The sequence below is a fragment of the Hydra viridissima genome, unplaced genomic scaffold, assembly GCF_058129835.1.
Source record: "Hydra viridissima isolate aposymbiotic clone 2 unplaced genomic scaffold, HvirCarnegie_v1 scaffold_4, whole genome shotgun sequence".
Taxonomy (NCBI): domain Eukaryota; kingdom Metazoa; phylum Cnidaria; class Hydrozoa; order Anthoathecata; family Hydridae; genus Hydra; species Hydra viridissima.
Window position 1 is genome coordinate 5,745,347 of NW_028324303.1, and position 16,034 is coordinate 5,761,380.

A 16,034-nucleotide genomic window follows, 5' to 3' on the forward strand; every position below is an offset into this window, starting at 1 on the left:
AGCAATGAGTTCTTCAAAAAATATTAAAATGAAAACAATTGATCATCAGCTTATTGAAGATTTTGATAAAGAAAAAAATTGTGATGACCATGAGTATGCTGTAAATAGTTTAAGTTATTCAAGAAGTTCATCATTATATGTTAGTGATGTTGTGGAATATATTGCTGGATTTGTTGTAAAAAAAAATTTAAAAAGTTTTAGATTGTGACATTTGCTTAAACTTAATTCAATCACAAATCCCAACTTCAACATTAATTAAAAAAAAGAATTACAGTGACATTAAACTATGCTTGGTTCAACCCTCCAAAGATGTTATTCACATATGTAAAGTTGCAGAAAGCGAAATCAGAATTTTTAAGGAAGAAAAGAGGTTGTTTCAAAAAAATTTAATGACAAAGTTAATTATTAATATTCTAATCAGTGTTCGTAGCTCTATTTTTATTGATAACAGAGAACATGTTTGATAATGATGTTCAATCTAATCATTTGGTTAATTTAGTCAAAATGATTAGCTTTTATTATTGTAACGTTAGATTATATCACCAAGAAGAGAATTTTAATAAAGATTGGAAAAAACTTCGAAGTAAATTAACTAAAAGTATTTTATTTTTTGGTCAATAAATATATATATGAAACTATATTTTTACTGTCTATTCAAATCGAGTGTTTTTAATTGAGTAAAAAATTAAAAAAAAAAAACAAAGTAATAAATGTTTTTATTCTTTAAAAGAAAGTATTCAAAATATTTTTAATATTTTTGTTTTAATGGAAAAAAATTTCCTAAATATTTTAAACTAAAATCCTACATAAACAAAATCCTATTTTATACTAAAACCCTACATTATTTGCGTTTTTGCCACAAAGTGACGTATATGCGCAAAAAGTTTGGCTTCAATCAATTTCAAAAAGCCGCGTCTATAGTTTTTAATGGTCTAAGATAGCAACAGGTTCAAAAATATGAAAAGCCATGTAAAAATAGTATACTAGCTAACAGATGGTAGTTTTAATTTGATAGACAACACGCTTACGAATTTAGTCAAATTGTCATTATAGTCTAGTCAAATTAGGGTCCAACCTGGACAAAATTTGGATAAAGATGAATTTGGTATCATTCGAAGCGTAATTTTATCTACTTTAACATATCCAAAATCCATATTGGGCAAAAAAAGTTATGATTATTTTAGCTCACCTCATTTTTATTCAAATTTATTGAAAATACAAAAAAAACCCGTTGTGTCTACTATCAATAAGTTGTAATAACTTATTATAAAGTTGCTTAGCCTTTATGAAACTTTGCGCAGATATAGCCTAATGTGTAAAAATTTTAAAAAATGAAATGTGCTTCAGAAATCTTTTAAATGCTGATGTCAGCAGTTTTTTTACAATATTTTTTTGAAATTTTTTCTTTCATAATAAATATATTTTTAACTACTTTTGAATAATTTTTCATTTAAGGTTTAAATATTAGTGCTTTTTACACTCGACTAATATAATTAGAAATAATATCAAAAATCAAACATTTTTTCAAAAATGTTTCCATCTCCATCTTCACTACTTTCATATTCATTTTCGCTGTCATCGATATTGACGTTATTTTTTGGTGCATTTGTGCACTCCAAACCTTGACACTGTCCGCAGGCTGTCATGCAATTTATTCCATGACGTCGACATTGGCATTGTTTTCCACATGGTGTTTTAGTATTAGTGCCGCAGTTGCATCTTATGATATTAAGAATGTGAATTGGTGCAGGATCCTGAATAAAAAAATACTTAAGTTGAAAAGTTAATTAGAATTTTAGTTGGGAGCTGGTTTAAACTTAGATTGTTTATTGAAAAATGAGTATTTTCAAGAAATCCGTTTTGAAAGTAAATCAGCTTTTGTGGTTTATTTTGCTGCTCCAGTAAACGTACTTTGTCTGTCTTTATAGGTACTAAAACGTCATTTTCCCTTCTCCATCCCCACTTTGTTTCATCCATATTGACTCCCAACCATTGCTGAATTTGTAAATACACTCGAAGTGGTACTTGATCGCGCTTTCAGTTGGTGGTAGTCGTTCTGGCTGAATTCCTTTTTTGGAAGTTGCCACCATTCTCATATATTTTTGTTTACTAAGTTGTGCTAGCGAGACTTATTTATTTTTTTCACCTATAGTAATAGTTGAGCTAAATCAAACCTCTGCAAAACAATATGGACGTATAATTATAAAATAAACAATATTGTAAATCAATAAAAAAAAATATGATCACTGTCTTGCATACCATACATGTTCAAAACCACTTGTATTCCAACATTAGCTACCTGATCTTGTGTTGCAAAGGGATCTTGGAATACTGCACATAAAGATTGAGCGAACTCACTATTCGATTCAATAAACTTCAGTACAGCTATCTTTCCTTGACCAAAAAACGCAGAGGTAGTATCACATCCACTCCATGCATGGATAAACAACAAACATTTTTTCACGTGATATGATAAACTTAATGTAACATTCTTTATGCTGATTGTTTCCGTATTTTTTTTCATACTTTTTTTAGCTTTGCGGCGCAAAAAAATTTCACACATGGTTTGATCCCACATGTGAACCTACATAACAAGAATGTCTGTATAATCAGCTATGATAGTAACACATTTTCCATTTTGTACAAGCTCAATTCCTTTTGTAGCAATGGTTCTGTCAGCGTCTCCTTCGCATTCCGCTACTATATGACCTTTTTCTCTTAGCTTTATTACCACCCTTACGGAAATTTTAAATGGAATCCCATGGGAATTCCATGGAAAACCCATGAAATTCCATGAGTAAACCATGTTTTTCCCATAAAAATCGAAATCCCATGGGATTTCTATGGGTAAAACCATGGTTTTTTTATGTATCGCTCATATTGCACCATGGGTTTTGGAAATGCTAGATTAAAGATGCCGTCATAACTTGTTACAATCAGTTATACTTTGAATAAATAATATTTTTTGCAATCGTTTTAATTGGGTTGATTTGCGTATAAATCCTTATACTTTTACATTATTATTTTATTTAAATAACTACATTATGAGTAAACAGGTTTGATTGGTGATATAAATGATGTTGTTCATTCATATCATATTGATATTGTTTTTATATGCACTTAATATTTTTAAAGATAATTCATTTTGAATTTCAAAAGCTGTCTAATTCAAATGGCGAATTGTGTACAAATTAACCATAAAAGATATAAGCGTTATCTTTGGGATGCAACTTATAATGATATTCCAAGAACAACAAAGTGGAGAAGGAAAACAATGGTAATGTTTTAAAAATATTAGAAAGAAAGATTAATTAATATGGAAGATTTTACTTTAAAGTTAAATGTTAATATATAAAAGCTATGTTTATAAACAATACATTATTATTTATTATAGTTGTTTTTATTTGTTTATATTTAAGCCCTCATCTTAAGTAAAAATAAATTATATTATGCACACACTTTTTTGTTTATTAAGTTTTTACTATACTTAATAAGTTATGTATTTATTAAATTTATTATGTTCTAAATAGTAAAGTAAAGATATAATAAATTTTTGGCTGTAATAGTGTATGCATAAGTTTTTTCATTTTAACTTTATCATTTTATTTTAATTACTACATTATCAGCAGACAGGTTTGACTGGCAATCTTAACAATGATGTACATCATGCAGAGAGCTCAGATGAAGAAGTAAGTTTTTTTGTTTTTTTTAATTATAATTTAAAAGTAATACTATATTTTTTCTATGCAAATTTACTAACATGCAGGTAACATTTATATATGTAATAATTTGTGCTTAAATCTTTTTATTTTATTTTTATCATATTATTTAAATTATTACATTATAAGCAGGAAATTTTGACTGGCAATATGAATGATGTTTTACACTATACAGATAGCTCAGGTGAAGAAGAGGTAAGAATCTTATAACGATTATTTATAAATGATGATATAACCATTGCTACTTTTTTCTATATAAATGTTATCCGCATGCTGGCAACATTTAAATAGAACGTTTAAAAAGTTGTGTTGATGCCTAATTTTAAAGTAAGTTATAATAGATAATAATTATAAGTATAAATAAATTAGTATATAAAAAAATTACATAGTATGTATATATTATTTTTATCTAGATTGGTGAAGTGGACAATGACGTTAATTTTGATGAAAACAGTAATGAATATAATGAGAATGATAATATATTTAAAGATCCTTTGTATGAAGAAAAAATTTTACCTGATTCTGCAATTACAGTTGGTGGTGCAATAGCACTTATAATGGCCTTTGTTTTGCGGCATAACTTGACAAACAACTTTGATCAAAGCATTGCAATGCTTTGATCAAAGCAGTTTTGTTATTGCTGTTTGACAGAAATTCAGATTGTTTGCAGTTCACTTGGTTTTTTGGTTGGAATACAATGTTGATAGACTTTCTTGCTCTCCTTTGATGTTCTTGAATCTTTGATGGATGATTTGTAACCATCAAAAATAATTAAAGTATGATTACCATACTTTTTTGTAATATATGTACAATATTGTTCAATAATGTCTGAATATGTAGCTGGGAGACTCCAAAAAACTTGATGCAGCAAAGCTCCGCCGTCAAGAATATAGGTTGTGTCATTATTCACTGTTAAAATTGTTAAATCCTTAATGAGTTCTCTACCAAGCTCTGCTTTGTTTGGTTTCCTCATTAATCCATCTTTGAAGAGAGATGTGGGCTCCGGTGTTAATTCATATTCGAAGCAGTCAGTCAAATCTTCAACCCTCTCAATTAGCATGATTAGTCTTTGGAACAAAACATTAGGATCTACGTGGACTGCATCGCCATTAACTTTAACAGATGGCATCAATTTGGCAAGTGTCTTGACCTGCTTTGAACGCTTGATAACTGCTTGATTGACTGCGATATTATTAAGACTGTTTTGAATCTCTAAACCCACATTTTCTGCTTGATCACAATTGATTTCATCATCCTTATCAGCACATAGGCCAGTAAATATACATTGAAGTCCTGAGTGTTGAAATTCAAATGGGTTAAACAGCTCGAGCTGCTCCTTTAATGCTTTAAAATCTTTAGTATCTCTTTTTCGCCGAGACTCACCAGATTCACAATGTTGCTGACTGCTCTCAAAACGATGCTTTGTCAATGTTGACATGGAATCATGGATTGCTCCGCATTCGTGCAAGGTACTGACCCAAAGATTCCTTGTAGTCTCTGACATACCCCTTCCTCTGGTTAAGCCTCCATTGCTTTTTATTGATTTCATCATGCACTGTTCAATTACTAAATCAGGCCAAAGACCAGCCCAATATCGATCTGTGCGTCTAATACAATGGTAACCTGATTTACAGTACTGCTCATAAAGCCAAGGATGTTCTGAATTAAGTGAGTGCATGGATTGTAGATATAACCGAGCACTTTTGGCATAGTTTATATGCCCTGTTGTGGCAAATAAATTAAGCATCAGCCTGATGGCTTCCAGATGTTCGTGCCAGTTCCCAGTTCTCTCTGCTCTGATGAACATCTTGATAATGCTAATGTATTCAAGATATACCAACCATAGTTTTGCTGTTCTGGATGAATGGGAAAGCTCTATTTTTAAATTTTCAATAAGATTTGTGAATCTTATAACTACACTGCTATTGTTTATCTCTTCCAAATCCATGTTTCCTTGGACCAGATCCTGATACATATTTTCTAGAGAACTATCAGCTTCATCTTTGGGGCTTTGTTTAAAAAGTAGACTCATTAAGGCAGACTCCACTAAGAAGTGAGCTCTTAGTGCTCTAGCTACTGCTTTACCAGTCATTATATGCGTGACAGAGTTGCTTGCATAAATAAGTTCGAGTAATCTATTCAGCCCTGATCCCTCCATGACCATACCAATACTTCCTAGGAAGCTCATTAAGATGTGGAATCCTCCCAATCGAATAACTATATCCAATTGCTTAGACTTTGCAATTTCGTAAGCTTTTAACCATAAAGGCTGATCAAAAGTTACACTTGGAGTAGGTAAATTGATTAATTTCGCTTGGTTTTGTATAAAAACTAGCGCAGAATAAATGCAGTTTTCATCAGATGGGTTTAAGTTAATGATAGGCGCCATGAATATCTCACTTTTTCCGGGATGACATTTACTATTATGATGAAGTTGCATAAATCCACTCCATTGTGCCCGGTTCTCACCAGCCGTTGAAGTGAACGAACGTTGCCAGAAAAGATCAATACCGAGAGACAGTGAAAAAGTCTGTGGTGACTGAAGCTCAACAATGGGCTTGAACAATATCTTTGTCAATGCTGCTGTGTCAGGAACGTCATACCACAAAATCGGAATATTTATTTTAGAATTTATTTCTGCTGCCTTTAAACCATATCTTATTCTTTTAATTCGATGAAGATTATCCAAAACTTTAGAGTTCATCATTCCAGCAGCGATGATTCCCATCCCATGAAAAGTGTCTTTACCATCTAATGTGCAGATATTATGATCAACATTGTCTGCCTTCCACTGAGTAAATAATCCATTCAGCACTCCTTCAACAATGTTATCGTTGTTAGCCATAACAGAGTGCTTAAAGCGTGTTATTTCTGATGGACTTATGCAAAAGCCTAGTTTAAATAGCTCATTTGTCAGCCATTTTGATGCAAACTTGTGATCTAGTTCTATTCCTAAACCAAAAAGCAAAGACGGGACGTAAAACCGAAATATGTTAGGACTTTCTAGATTAGCATATGAAACATAAATATATACACAACGATTATAAAAGTTCAAAACTTGGTCAGAATTGGTCAATATGTTACTTTATTATGGAAAAACTACAAATCACTTTATCATTTGCAATTTAAAATATATTGGAATTAAGTAAAATATATTGGAATTAAAACCTGTTGGTGGAAACCCTACTGGTTGAAAATAGCTTATAACATTCAAAGTGGTATATAGCATCACTTGCAACCAGATCACAACAGCAATTCAAACGAGATTTTACTTCAACTGCCCATATATCTTTTCTGTCTTCACAAACCTTAAGCATACTTTGTTTGAATTTTATTGTACGCACCTGTATTACGGCTTTACGATCACGATGTTTAGAATCGGGTAATGCTAAGTTGCCACAAATGAAGCAGCATTGCTTCCAGTTGAATATGTCGGTCTAAGTTATAAATAAATTTGTTTACAAAAAAATACAAATATTAAGCTACTGTTTTGCTTTTTTTAAGAAAGTGGGATGTCGTTATTAAAGAACCGCACAATGAATTAATAAAAAACAGCTAAAAGAACATAGTTGAACAAAGTAACTCATTCATATATAAATATAGTTAATTGTATGGATCAGTGACACAAGCACAAGATTGACTAAATACGAAAATATCTTACTGAACGCAATTTTTTAATGTTAGGGCTTTCCATTTGACATTTTAATACTTTTCTTTTCGGATTTGTAAAATCACGCCTGCATGCCACATGAACAGCAACCGTGTCCCTTTCCTTAAGTTCTTCTTCAAGGTTTTTATCGTTGCGTACTTGTGAATAATGAATTAAGGTATTAATACCTTTCCTTCCAACATTAATCGTTTGATTAGCAAGGTCACTATCTTTGCAAAGCAAACAATTTTCTTTTAATGTGTTCAACATTGTATATTTTAATTTAAGGTATATTTTATTTAAGGTATAAATTAAAACATGAAATTTAAAAATAATATTTAACAACATCAACATTCAGCTCTACAGTTTAGCAAGTACACAAAATATATTATTTGAAAAGAAAAATTAGCGCATTTTGAGCATGCTATGCTGATATTAAAGTAAAAAATGATGATGTCAGCATTTTATGTAATTAATTTTTACATTTTTATAATTTGTAAACTTTAAACTATATTTTTACAAAATATTATATGAATCGCGTCATTTTTCGCTGAATTATCACAACTTATTGACAGCAAGTCGTACGGGTTTAGTTTATTTAAAAAAAAAAAATCTACAAAGTGAGGTCAACAATAATATTTATAACTTTTTTTGCCCAAAATGAATTTTGGTGGATTTTGGATATATTAAAGTAGATAAAATTACGCTTCGAATGATACCAAATTCATTTATATCCAAATTTTGTCCAGGTTAGCCCTTTTTTAGGCTTATTTTGACTAGACTATTAGGAAAGAAAATTTTTTATACATGCATAACAAATGTTGTTTTATTTTTTATACATGCATAACAAATGTTGTTTTATTTTTTATACATGCATAACAAATGTTCTTTTATTTTTTATACATAACAAATGTTGTTTTTATGTGAAAGGTGACAAAGTATTACCCAAAAGTGTTTGATGAACAATTTTTACTTCAAGTTTTTTATGAAAAGTGGAGCCGATGATTTAATTGTATGTCTTATAGTCAATAAGGAATATTATAATAATGCAGCATTGGTGGATACTCGGAATGTAGCCGCTTTGGTTTTCGGGGGCAAAACAAGTATTTTTAAATTTATATTTCCGCCTAATCTTTACATGATATTTAGGATCTCGTACAGAAATTTGTGGGTAGATTAGCTCAAGTGAAAGATTCAAAGAAAACTAATTAAGACTGAGGAAGAAGATTCAAATAAGAAATAAGACAATATTTCAATTAAATATGCGCAAAATCCTTATTGAGCATTTTCGGTTACCATTAATTATCCAATGCTGAATTCGTCAAAGTGTAAACAACTGAAATGAATTCACTTTGAAGATTTGTTCTAGTTTCTCATCTAACGTTTCATGGTTTGTGATATCATTCCCGATTCATCCATATTCCAAAGGATGTTGAAAAGATGGTGAAAGGATCGTGAAAGGATCGTGAAAGGATCGTGAAAGGATCGTGAAAGGATCGTGAAAGGATCGTGAATGGATGGTGAAAGGATGGTGAAAGGATCGTGAAAGGATCGTGAATGGATGGTGAAAGGATGGAAAAGAATTTTAAAAGGCTATTTTATATCAGTAATGCAATACTTTCATCGTTTTTATCGCTGCGAATTTGATGTAGTATTTCTTTAACTATTTTCACCAACATAAGCTTTGATGAACTGATAGATAATCATCTGTTTTTCCTACTTAATTGGTTGATTTCAAATATCTTAACAAAGCAAGAAAATTGCTGTTGTCTTTCGCTATATCTTTTTAATACAGCTTCTTTCATGATTTATTATTTTCTAAGTTATTGATTATGATTTGGATAGCTCCATGTGCAGTAACCAAATTAGCTTCTCTGCTAAAATTTTTTTTCAAGACAATTTCTACTGACTCAAGAAACAATACTATATTGTTTAAAAGTCAATTTCGTCACTGGTAAACTCAAAGTCTACATCAATCTCTTTAGAAACAACCTGAACAATATCCAAAACTTGGAAAAATCTCGTAATCATGACAGTTATGATGTTCCATCATGTTTTCACATCTGTAAGAAAAGAAAGTTTTTAATTTCCACTGCAAAATCACCAGTATATTTTGATATTGATTTCTTGGATCCGGATTCTTGACCACATTTTATAAAGTCATCTTAAACTTTACTGACCTTTTTAGTCGACACTTTTATTTGTTATTATATTAAAAATTAATCAGTCAAAAACATTTTAATATAAAAGACTTTTGATAAATATACAGTACTCATATTTCAAATATAATTTCAAAATAAATGTTGCAAAAGGTTTAAATTTAATTATCATTTTTTTATTCATCAATGATTTAATAGATTAATCTTGAATTTATTTCACACATTCATTTTTAAAATTTTTAAGTAAGAAACACAAAAGAACTCGTAATGTAACATCATTCAGAGAAGACATTTTTTCAATATAAGAGAATTTTTTAAAAATATTGGTAAAAACCAGTAACTACCGGTAATTGGATAAAAACTTACCGAAAACTGGAAATCCAAAATTCCCAACACTAATGAATAGCCAATAAAAACGCACGTTTTTATTGCCTTGTAAATAGCAAATTTTGCAAAGTAATATGCAAATTTTTTTTGCATACTTAAAACAAAGTATGAAAAAAGAACTTTTTTCACTCTTTTTTATTTTTTAACTGATTTATTAAGTGAGTCTTTTTTAACTGATTTATTAAGTGAGTAGTTATCAAGTGGGTAGTTATCAAGTGGATAGTTATCAAGTATATAGTTATCAAGTGGGTAGTTATCAAGTAAATCAAAAATGTACACTTTTTCTAGATAGTAAATGGTTCTAATTATAAATAGAAAACTTGTCATTTATTTTAAAGTGCTTTCTAACACACCTTAAAATAAATCTTTAAGGGAAAAGATTGATAAAATTTTCAGTATCGGTAAAATGTCTTTTTTTTATCATCAAGTAAAGACAACACTTTTTCAATCTTACACACAAGACAAGGCGCTGACATGGCAAAATTAAAACTTGTAAGTGATTAGTTAAGCAAATTTTACAGAATTGTCATTTTCTTGATCTTCAGCTAATGGAGGTGGATTTAGTTCAAACAACTCATCTGAAATACTTCTACTTTATTTTCGGATGGCATTTTTAAATCAACAAAAAGATAAAAAGATGATTCAAAATATTTGAAGATATTCCGCTTATCTAAAGTTAGTTATCCCTTATACAAAGATTATTTTTCAAAAAGAATATTCCTAACTTTTCTTCTTATTCTTCTAAGATTCTCTCTATTCTGCACCTATCTAACCCTAACCTCAGTTGGTAATACTCTTTGCTGGATTAATTTTTTCGTCAAGAAATCTCTAGAAGCATCAGCTGTCGTTGTTCTTTTTGAATGAAGGGATTCAAAAAAAGTTTCTCCAATTCAAAAATTGGAGAAACTTTTTTTGAATCCCTTCATTCAAAAAGCACACATAGCAAACTGTATGTGAAGAATTTTTACATCCTCTAGTAATCATGAAATTAACAGAACTTAGCCATTGATCTTTGAGAAAATTAGATGTATATTCAGGAGCAGAACATATAACAATTCAGAATATATGATAACACTTGATAATAATTAAAATATAATAATGATATAAAAGTAATAAAATTCAATCGGTCAATGAAACAGAAAAAAACTTACATTTTTGGAATATGGAGAGAAAATTGATCAATAAAATAGTAAAAAAAACCACAATAAATAAAACTTTCTTAAAATTTTGTTAGGTGGTATCATTTATTTTTTGCTTTAATCCAAGAATAGAAAGTCAGCATGAAACTTTTTCATTTTTAATTTAGAATGAGAGTTGGGGGGGAGGAAGGGGGGGAATCGATCAACCGGCTTAAGTTTTTCCAACTTATCTTGAACTTAATTAACAGGTAGCATAGAAAGGGCAACATATTTTTGACAGTCTTTTCTTATGTAGAGTCATTTTTTTCAAAACAGCCGAGCCAAAATGAAAATGGTATCTAGTTATTCTAATGTTAGGAAAGCAATTTTTTAGACCATTAGATATTGCTTTTTCATAATCTGCTTTTACCATAGAATCTGCTTTAGCGATACTAGGTAAATTGAGCTTTTGAAATAAAGTCAAGTAAAGATTTTGCTTTTTTCAAGACATTAGAAATTTAGATAAAAATAAGTGCATAGTATTATTTTAAAAATAAAAAAATATCTAATAAAAAATTATTAGATAGATACATACCTTTAAACACTTTTTTATCCGTTTTTTAATATCGTTATAAATAAAATATAAAAAATGTGCTTTTCTTTTTACTATGAACCAAAAAATAAAAAAGTTGTGAAATGGTTAAAAACTACAAATCTCTAATTATTGTCTAAAAATTTTATTTCTTATTTAAATATGCAAATTATTTTATTACATTTTGGAGTAATTTACTGTACATTTCATTAAAAAATATAAAAAAACGAAGAAGAAAGCCGTGGAATTCGTGGTAATGCTTTTCCCCTGATAGACGTCCTCAAGTATCTAAATTGGATTTGTCAAGGCATAAGCTTGGTTTCCAATAGTTGTAGGAATGTCGTACAACAAGTGCACAACAACTCTGTTTTATAATGGAAACATTTTCTAGTGCAAGTTGCACAACTTTAACGTTGGTTTTACAACAAATTTCATGTTGTACAACTGCGGTTGTGAGTTTTTAAAAAGATCTATTTCTGCATCAGTATTTTGTTTTTTGTGCAAAACGTGCAGCATATTTTTTTTAATGGAAACCACTCAGCTGTTGTATAACAATAAAGTTTACAAAATATCACCATTTTTTACATAGCATGGCGACGGCTCCATCTTGTGTGTTAGAAAAAATCTATATGGCAGATTTTATGAACGAAGTTCAAATATTTCCAGTTTTGTATGACAAGTTTGAAAAGGAATTTAAAGAAAAATAGAAAAAGAAAAATGCATGGGAAGAAATTGGTCGTCTGTCAAACTCATCTGCTAATCAAGTGGAAGAAAAGTATAAAAGCATTCGAAATAGTTATGGAAGGTGGCTGAAATCAAAGTGAAATATCCTGTTAGGTTCTGGAAGTTTCACCTCAGTTTATTCAGCTCGATTGGCTAAATACTTTAATGAAACATCGTGAAACAACATCATGAATATTTGTTCACCTTCTGATTTCTGATTAGAAACAACTAATTTGGAGGAAAACGTTGCTGTGGTTTGTGAGCAAGTAGAAAATATTCATCATCCATTGAACAAGGAGCTAAATAATCATTTATTTGAAGATGTGACTGAAAAAAACGGTTATGTAATTTCTTGTGTGCAAGTAGAGTCAAGTTAATCGACAATTCGTACTAATAACAAAATTATATTAATGTAAAAAATTATAATAATGTAAATATTACATTATTTATTCAAATTAAAGCTAGCTTGTTTAACCAACTGATGTGAAAAACTACACATTTTAAATAAAATCATTGAGGTATAATATACATCTTTTATTAACTTTTAAATAACTATTGAGGAATATCTAAAATTTAAAAAAGTAAAAAAGTATTATTTTTTTAAATCATATTGTCATTCAAAAGAAAGTTTATTAAAGTATATTACTTATAATCTAGTTATTAAATGGATTGTGGTCACATGATTGAACATAGTCCAATTGCCACGAAAGGCTTCCTTCACGTGAATTAAAATAATCTTTAAAAGTATTTCTTATTGCAATTGCATCAAAAACAGATCTATTACTTTTTGATTTCGAGAAATTAAGCAAACATGCTTGATCTTTTAATTCTTTTTTCCGATCTCCTTGAATGACAATTCCTGAATTACTTTCACTATCAACAAAACCAGTTGGGATATAATGTGCTCCATCTGTTAAACACAAATAGTTGTGAAGACAGACAGTAGCCTTTATTATATTTTCTACTTTCGATGGTTTTGCTTTAACTGGAGATTTGTAAATTCTCCATCTAGCAGCTAAAAATCCAAAGCTATTTTCAATTGTTCTCCGTGCTCTTGGTAGGCGATAACTAAAAACTCTTTGCTGAACGGTAAACCTGGCTAATGAAACCTGGGTATGGTATCATTAACCATGGTTTAAGTGTAAATATGTCATCTCCAACAAGGACTTGTGGAACTTTAGGATTGATTTCAGACATTTCTGGTAAATGAAAATTTCCCTTATTAAATGCTCTAACAAAAATGCTTGCATTTAAAATGGCAGCATCATTAACCCTTCCATAAGCCCAACAAGTTTGAAGATCCGATTAATGACAAAAGGCGTTCAAGTCTGTTAGGAGACATTTTTAAGTACCAATAAAAAATTTCTCTATCAAATAGCATCATTTCTTGCACCGAAGGACTAAACGCACAACAATTCAAACGAATGTTGCAAGATTGTTGTACAATATTTCTACAACTATTGGAAACCAAGCAACAGACGTATAAGAGATGGACGTGCAGCTTATTGTTTGTTTTTTTTTATCAAAGAGGCCACAGAAATCAGCGAGCCATGCGAGTTTTTTGACAAACTCTTAACTTTCACCCGTCAACAAAAAAAATCTATTAAAATGGCTGTCCAGAGTTTTAAAACAGAAACTCTGATCAAGTGGTATTAGTTTAAACTTTTATAGTATTTGTTTAATTTGTAGTATTAATTTTAATTGTATAGTATTTGTTTAATTTGTTTAAGACTGTTCATGATAAAATAACTACTTCACGCGTTGACAAATTACTAAACAAATTACACCGAGGTAAAGGAAATTACATGTCGGCACAAACAGATTTTCATCATTTTTTCAAGATGAACATTTGTAAATTTGGGAACTTTTTTCGTGTAAACAAAGTCTGTCAATGATAAAATAGAACTGAAAGAATAATTTTAAAATGACTAAAAATAGTATAGCGAAATATAAAAAAGTTTACGTAAAATTTTTTGTCAAGATCTGGTTTCATTCAACTCCTTGGTTCTTCATTCACCAGCCTTAATTTTGTGTATTTTTTTAGTATTTTTTCCGACATGTCGCAATTTTTTGCCCCGACTACTTTATAAGCTCCAGATTATATATTCCTTTATGCATTATTTTTTTAGTAGATATATTTCCTAATGGGCTTTTCTATTATTTCATTTGATAAAGCAAAACCTTTTAAAAAGTTATTCAAATTTATGATTATCTCGCAAAATACGGCCAGATATTTTATGTTTTCGCTTTTCATATTTCATATGCTATTTAATTGGTCGTAAAAAGCACATAATAACCCATTTGTTATTGTCAAATAAAAAATAGTTTGTATATAGCTGGTAAATCAAGTTATGTTAAAATTAAATACTTAGGTATTCTTGCGGTTTGCCATAAATTGGCTTTGCTAAATTCTTTAAAACTGTGACAAATTATTTTTTTCTTTATTGTATTTATAATCATTTTAAGTATAAGTTATTTATTCTTAACTGTATATATTTCTGTTGTTAAACATAAAAATAGAAAATTCTATAATATTCATAAACTGGAAGTCTACAGAATTATGGTAGATGTTCCCTGGACATGAAACCATTGTGCTCTAGGTAGCTACAAAACAAGTTGATATTTTGTATTATTTATTATATCTCAACTTATACAGGTACTAAAGTAGTCAAGCAAATGATCTCAATTTCATTTCATAGTCCGGGTTATTTCTTAAAATATTAAGAATGTCTATCTATATAAAAATAAACTTAAAACTTGGTTCTATTGCTGTTATCTTTAATAAGTGAAAGGAAGTTAATGTGATTGGCTAGGTGAGACCAAAAATTTTCGAAGAATCCGACAGACTTTAATATAATTTAATTCCTATTGTTTAAAACAAAAGATTTGTAACAATGCGCAACGAGCATGATTTGCAAAAAAAACAAAATCGTTGCACGTCCATCTCTTATATGTCCATGGTCAAGGCGACAAAGAAAAACAATCTTTACGTAATCTGAATTGTCGATTATGAAGGAAAGTATGTAGGACACTTTATTTGCGACTATAAATGTTAAAATTTAGTTATCTTAAATATGCAATGCGTATTTGGATGTTAATTACTGCATATTACACAATAATTAACTTGGCTGAAAAAAGAAGCCATCATAAACATTGTGTTAATGGTAAATTCTTTTTAATGAAAATGGGTGATATATTTTTATAAAACCAACGAATATGTAGAGTCGGGTGCCAAAAAAAGTCTTGCTAACATTTTTATTTCAAATTTAAGTTAAAATTGATATTCAAGCTGGAGAAATACTATCGGATGTGAAAGTGAACAATACAGGACGAAGGGGTATGCTTTTATATAAAACAACATTTATACCACCAATAACTTTGAAAAACCAGTGAAATCGGTCACATTCAATATTTTAAAAAAGGATGACGGACAAAAGTCGGGCGAATTATCAAAGCGGCTGACCAAGGAGAGTCTCACTGAATTATTAGAAGGGTTTTACACGGTAAAACTCAACTAATAGTATCAACTAGTAGATTGGTGAAGTAATATCAACATACAAGTAAAATTGAAAGGTCTGTTGGATAAGGGAGTAACCTTAAAACTTCTGAAAGAAAAAAAATGATAATTTTTTAAAGTTGTGAAAAAAGTCACTTTTATAATTAGATTTAAAACTTAAAATTGTATCT

General features: G+C 29.6%; 1 protein-coding gene, 1 long non-coding RNA gene and 3 pseudogenes across 3 annotated transcripts; 1 reads left to right on the plus strand and 4 right to left on the minus strand.

Annotated features, from left to right (window-relative positions):
• Window positions 1-1,485: 1,485 nt before the first annotated feature.
• LOC149889542 (uncharacterized) lies at window positions 1,486-2,596 on the minus strand (annotated as a pseudogene). The gene is made up of 3 exons (XR_016451908.1): window positions 2,260-2,596; window positions 1,912-2,146; window positions 1,486-1,754 (listed from the first exon to the last, which is right to left on the minus strand). The product of XR_016451908.1 is annotated as an uncharacterized LOC149889542 (transcript).
• Window positions 2,597-3,138: 542 nt separating this feature from the next.
• LOC145192507 (uncharacterized) lies at window positions 3,139-4,093 on the plus strand. Its single transcript, XR_016452258.1, has 3 exons — window positions 3,139-3,277; window positions 3,627-3,689; window positions 3,852-4,093. It is a non-coding gene; the product is annotated as an uncharacterized LOC145192507 (long non-coding RNA).
• Window positions 4,094-4,537: 444 nt separating this feature from the next.
• LOC149889543 (uncharacterized) lies at window positions 4,538-6,454 on the minus strand (annotated as a pseudogene).
• Window positions 6,455-6,804: 350 nt separating this feature from the next.
• On the minus strand, window positions 6,805-7,638 carry LOC149889544 (uncharacterized). Its single transcript, XM_090086420.1, has 2 exons — window positions 7,381-7,638; window positions 6,805-7,156 (listed from the first exon to the last, which is right to left on the minus strand). The coding sequence occupies exons 1-2, from the start codon at window positions 7,636-7,638 to the stop codon at window positions 6,881-6,883; spliced, it is 534 nt and encodes a 177-aa protein (XP_089942546.1). The 3' UTR covers window positions 6,805-6,880.
• A 5,362-nt stretch (window positions 7,639-13,000) lies between these two features.
• On the minus strand, window positions 13,001-13,634 carry LOC149889545 (uncharacterized; annotated as a pseudogene).
• Window positions 13,635-16,034: the final 2,400 nt, after the last annotated feature.

Coding starts and splice junctions, on each gene's coding strand:
- LOC149889544 (XM_090086420.1), bottom strand. CDS start 7,638: ATGTTGAACACATTAAAAGAAAATTGTTTGCTTTGCAAAGATAGTGAC. Junction 7,157..7,380: donor ACATTAAAAAATTGCGTTCA/GTAAGATATTTT, acceptor TTTATAACTTAG/ACCGACATATTCAACTGGAA.